The sequence below is a fragment of the Monomorium pharaonis genome, unplaced genomic scaffold, assembly GCF_013373865.1.
Source record: "Monomorium pharaonis isolate MP-MQ-018 unplaced genomic scaffold, ASM1337386v2 scaffold_134, whole genome shotgun sequence".
NCBI classification, from domain to species: domain Eukaryota; kingdom Metazoa; phylum Arthropoda; class Insecta; order Hymenoptera; family Formicidae; genus Monomorium; species Monomorium pharaonis.
Window position 1 is genome coordinate 6,073 of NW_023415400.1, and position 5,377 is coordinate 11,449.

The 5,377-nt window shown below is 34.6% G+C and overlaps 1 protein-coding gene across 1 annotated transcript; it reads left to right on the top strand.

Moving 5' to 3' along the window:
- Nucleotides 1-214: 214 nt before the first annotated feature.
- LOC118648030 lies at nucleotides 215-2,821 on the top strand. The gene is made up of 2 exons (XM_036294227.1): nucleotides 215-571; nucleotides 2,224-2,821. The coding sequence occupies exons 1-2, from the start codon at nucleotides 495-497 to the stop codon at nucleotides 2,819-2,821; spliced, it is 675 nt and encodes a 224-aa protein (XP_036150120.1). The 5' UTR covers nucleotides 215-494.
- The last annotated feature ends 2,556 nt before the right edge of the window (nucleotides 2,822-5,377 follow it).

The window sequence follows — 5,377 nt, forward strand, 5'->3', positions numbered from 1 at the left end:
AATTTATTTTATTTATTTTATTCAAACCAAAATTTATCTTAATAAAATGGAATTAATTTTATACTACCATAAAATTGCGTATAATTTCATAATGCACACTCTTCTAACAGTAACTAGAAATATGTCTGAACAAAGCTCTACAATTTTTTTTAATTTTCTATAACAAAAAATTATTACCGCAATATAAACACAATTTTAGAAATTATTAATTATAATATCTTTTAAACTTTCATTATTAAATGGCTCGTGCTACAGCTTGTACTGTATTCTATATCGTTATAGTAGTATATATACACCATAAAGTAAACGGACTGACTTGTGTGCCGGTATTATCTACTGGACGAACTGTTTCGTGGCGCGAATTGTTACCGACGTAACGCGTTTGCACAAAACGACAACACGTGAGGAAGACGTTCACGTTGTAACGTGTGTCAGATCTCACGTGCAGAAAAATAATTGAGTAAATCAGTGAAGTGATTTATATAGTATAAATAATGAGTGAGACGTATAAGCGAAAGTATTTGCCACTTTCCCGTCGTCGACTTTCTACAAAGAGAGGCTGGGTACAAAGGTTAGTATCTATTATTATGTTCTATGAAGGAATTATTTTAACACCATAAGCCCAGATTGTCAAATGAAGGCAACGTGTTGCCATTTTGCTGTAACTTATTCCCTAAACTAAAGCCAAGGTGTTTTCTCAAACTGTCTGTTGATCTGACATCATGTAAAATTCTTCATTAGAATTCAACAAACTGGCGGAAAGTTGTCAACATGCATGCACAATTTGCTGTCAATGTGACAAGTTTATTATTTCTCAATGCATGCACTTGCAATTTCATAGGATGGAATTCATAGACGGATCTTAGTTCAAGAATTGTCAGTCTAGCTTCGAGCCGACTTGAGACTTACAATGAAATAACAGCATTGACGTCTCAAGATCGTGCTGATGGGTCTTGAATAAGATTCGATTATGAATACCGGCCATAAACTCATGAAAGTTATTTGCCCTCCTGATGCTAACTTTGTTCCACGATGACAGCAAATTGTGGGCAAGTTCACAACATACATGCAGTAATTTGCCCGATATGCTCAATCTTGCTTGGCTATCTGGGAGTGTGAAGGTTATTATATAGGCCAGTATTCATAGTCGGATCTTATATTTAAGATCATCTTAAGTACTGTCTTAAGATGCCATCAGCCAATCACAGAGCTGTATTAGCATCTTAAGATATTGCTTGAGACGATCTTGAAATAAGATTCGACTATGAATATCAGCCATAGCGTGTGTTATCTCATTTTTGTCTGTATGGAAAAAAAATGGTAAATGTAATTAGCAACTTTAAATGTGTATGTGTGTGTGAACCTGGCGTATTATTTCGTGAAAATTTATTAATTACTTAGGCCGGTATTCATAGTCGGATCTTATATTAAGATCATCTAAGTACTGTTTTAAGATGCCATCAGCCAATACACAAAGCCGTATTAGTATCTTTTAAGATACTGCTTGAGACGATCTTGAAATAAGATTCAACTATAAATACCAGCCATAGAGTTCTGTTCTTATTTTCAATAATTATATAATTCCTTATAAATTGCATAAATAGTTTCGTTCAAGCAAAAAGTGTTCTAGTGTAAAGTGAAACACAAGACTAACAAAACGTCTTATGTTCCATATGATGAAAACTTTCGTCGCATAAAAACTATTTATGCAATTTATAAGGAATTATATAATTATTGAAAATAAGAACAGAACTCTGAGTAATTAATAAATTTTCACGAAATAATACGCCAGGTTCACACACACATACACATTTAAAGTTGCTAATTACATTTACTTTTTTTTCCATACAGACGAAAATGAGATAACATACGCTATATAATAACCTAACCTAACCTAACCTAACCTAACCAAACTCTAACCTAACCTAACCTTCACCTAACCTTTACACTCCCAGATATTCAAGCGAGATTATCTTTAACATATCTTTGACACATTTTTATAATTAAAAAAATTCAATAATTAATTGTTTAAATAATTATATCTCAATGCTACTTTTTTCCGCAAAAATTTATTTTTAAAAAGTCGGGTGCTACATTCACACAGGTGACAAAAGTGGCTTTCTCAGTAATGTACAGATATGTTATTGTTTAGGTCAAAATATAATAGTTTATAAAACACCTCAAATAAATTAAAATTAATATTATATTTAAAAATTTTTGCAGGCGACGGTTAATGAAGCAGTTGCAAACAATTCTGGAAGATGATAATAGTATTGAAACAAACAATACTAAAAATCAATCTCTTTATTGTCAGGAGTCAATAAATCGAACTACTCCCGATGTGATAGATTTGGAAAATGCAACTGATAAAATATTAAACGTAAGTACAATCAAAGTAACAATCAAAGAAAATAAATACGAAAAAGTCGACAATAGCGAAAATGACGACGTACTTGTTGTTGACAACACAGGTGTTCTGGACATAGGTGCTATCCAAGAGAACTTACCTGAAGGTCGTCGCATTGTCGATCTACGTTTCGTATTGAGGGAAGTACGCAGGTCCTATGTTGAACATAAACGAGGAATAGATTGCTCGTTTAATGATTGGATACCTGTGAAGTTCCATTGCCGTGGGTTATTGACACAAGTATTTTACAAGTGTAAAATGTGTCATTATGAAACTAGCATTTGGTCAGAACCCACGGAATCTGATAAGCTAGATATTAATACAGCTGCTGTATCCGCAACGATTACAGCTGGAATTGGTTATTCAACGCTGCACGAGATGTGTGCAGGAAATGAATATTTCTTGCATGTCTGAAGTCACTTATATTAAATATCGAGAAAAAGTTTTCGAAAATTTTCAAGAAACTGCCTTGGAAAATATGAAAAAGGCAGGCGAGATTGAAAAACAACTAGCGATAGAGAATAATGAAGTAATAGATGGAAAGGGACTCATAGCTGTTGTTGCGGATGGCAGTTGGAATAAGAGATCGTACGGTAAAGGTTATGATTCCCTTTCCGGTGTGGGTACAATACTTGGCTACCGAACACGGAAAGTTCTCTACATGGGTGTTTTCAATAAATATTGCTCGCAATGTGACTATGACGAGCGAAATGGTTGTGAACCAAAAATTCATAAGTGCTTTAAAAATTTTGATCGCAATATAAGTTCCACACGTATGGAAAGCGATGCTATTGCACAAGGTTTCAACTGTAGTATTGAAATGCATGGATTAGTTTACAAAACACTTATCGCCGATGGCGACAGTAGTGTATATAAAAGCATTAGAGACAATGATCCATATCGCAAACTGATGATAACGGTTGAAAAAATAGAATGCAATAATCATATGTTTCGCAATTTTGATAAAAAGATGGATATCGTAAGTGCAATGACTCAATCGAAAACGAAAAAAAGACCTGGTTTTATTGAGACAAGAAAGATTGTTAAAAATATAAGCAAAAAATTCGAGAGGAGGTGATGCAAGCAGCTTCGTTACAAAGAGAAAAAGACCGACCTCAGCATGAGAAGGTGAGGGAATTACGATTCGACATATTAAACATTCCCAGCCACGTGTACGGTGAGCATAAACGATGTAAGGAACGTGGTCGTGAATGCAAAATTGACCGTGAAACGGAAATAAATTATGTTCCGCATTTGAAATTACACGGTTTCTATCAAAAAATTATGGATGCTATCAAGTATCTAAGTATTCACGCCGATAGCTTGCTACAAAACGTAACGAATAATCCTGCAGAAGCGTATCATTCCAATATTTGCAAAGTACTGGGTGGAAAGCGTATATTTTTTGGCGCACGAGGTTCTTACAACGCCAGAATTGCAGGATCAGTTCTGCAACACAATACACAGCAAGTTCTTATAGAACTGCATCAAGGTATGGATAAAACTGTTCCTGTAATGGTTGAAAAGTTAGAAAAACAACGACAATAAAAGTTACAAGAACCAGGGAATCTCGAAAACAGATGGGAGGAAAAGGAAATGGAAACAAGAATCAAAAACAGATTGTCATTATGGCCCCCAATCACAAAAACCAGATCTTCCAGATGACGTTTTTGAACAATTCGGGAAAAACATATAGAAAAGCTTACCGAAAATGCAAAAAAATGGAAGCAAATCGAACGAGATACGATAGAACAGAGTGAATCCGAAATTTGGTTAGCATTGAGACGTGAAATGTTGACAGCATCCAATTTTGGAATTGTATGCCGTATGAGACCGACAACTTCTTGCGCATTGACAGTCAAGAATATTTTGTACCCTTCCGTAGTTGACACCGCAGGTATGAAGTATGGTCGAGAAAACGAAAAAGAAGCCATAAAAGTCTTGGCGACAAAATTGAACAAAGATATACAACCTTGCGGATTATTTATTGATTATAAAAACCCATGCCTTGGTGCTTCTCCTGATGGTCTCATAGAAGAAAATGGTCTGGTAGAAATTAAATGCCCTTTGTCTGCAGAACAATTGACAGCGGAAGAAGCATAAAGACATTACCCGCTCTAAAAGGCATATTTGCTAAAAAAAATCAGGAGGAAATTAATCGGAATCACCGATTTTATTATCAAATCCAGGGTCATTAAACATTACGCGGCGAGAATATTGCATTTTAGCGATATGGACACCAAAAAGTATAAAATTAGTGCATGTTAAAGAGATGCTACTTTTTGGAGTAATAAAATGTTGCCTGCCTTATTGCGCTTCTATAATGAATGCATGTTACCAGAAATCTTGGACAGTCGCCATAATAGACACATGCCTATCAGGAATCCGACATATATTTAGAAGCGCAAGCAGAAGCGGCAAAAAAAATTCATATTCGGACGGAAAATATTCCGCAAAATACAATACAAAATGAAGATATTCTAAAAGAAAAAAAAATAAAACGTGATTTTTCATCCACAGAAAATCAAATAATGCTGCAGTAAATATAGAAGATGAGGACTGCGTGATTGTCAGTTTTACTAAAGAGATGCAAAATAAAACTGACAAGCAAATGGCAAGTGTAAAAAATACTTAGATGAAGAAATTCCTCTCATCTCAGATATAAAAAAAAATGTCTTGCCAATAAACAGCAGATTAGATGACGTTTCCTTAGCACAATTTTTACGCGTTGTAAGAGAAACATCTCAATTTGAAACCCAAATGTGCTATATATAGCTTTTCCCGATATGATTGAAGCTAGTCAAAGCAATAAAAGCTTACAAATCATAGGCGGAAATTGTAGCGATCACTGGCGATGTATTTTTTTTGATGGTAATAAACTTCATGTGTATGATAGTTTACCCAACTGCACATATGAAAGATTGGTAGCCGAAGAAAAGAATTATATACATCGTCGTTACCCTAAAATAA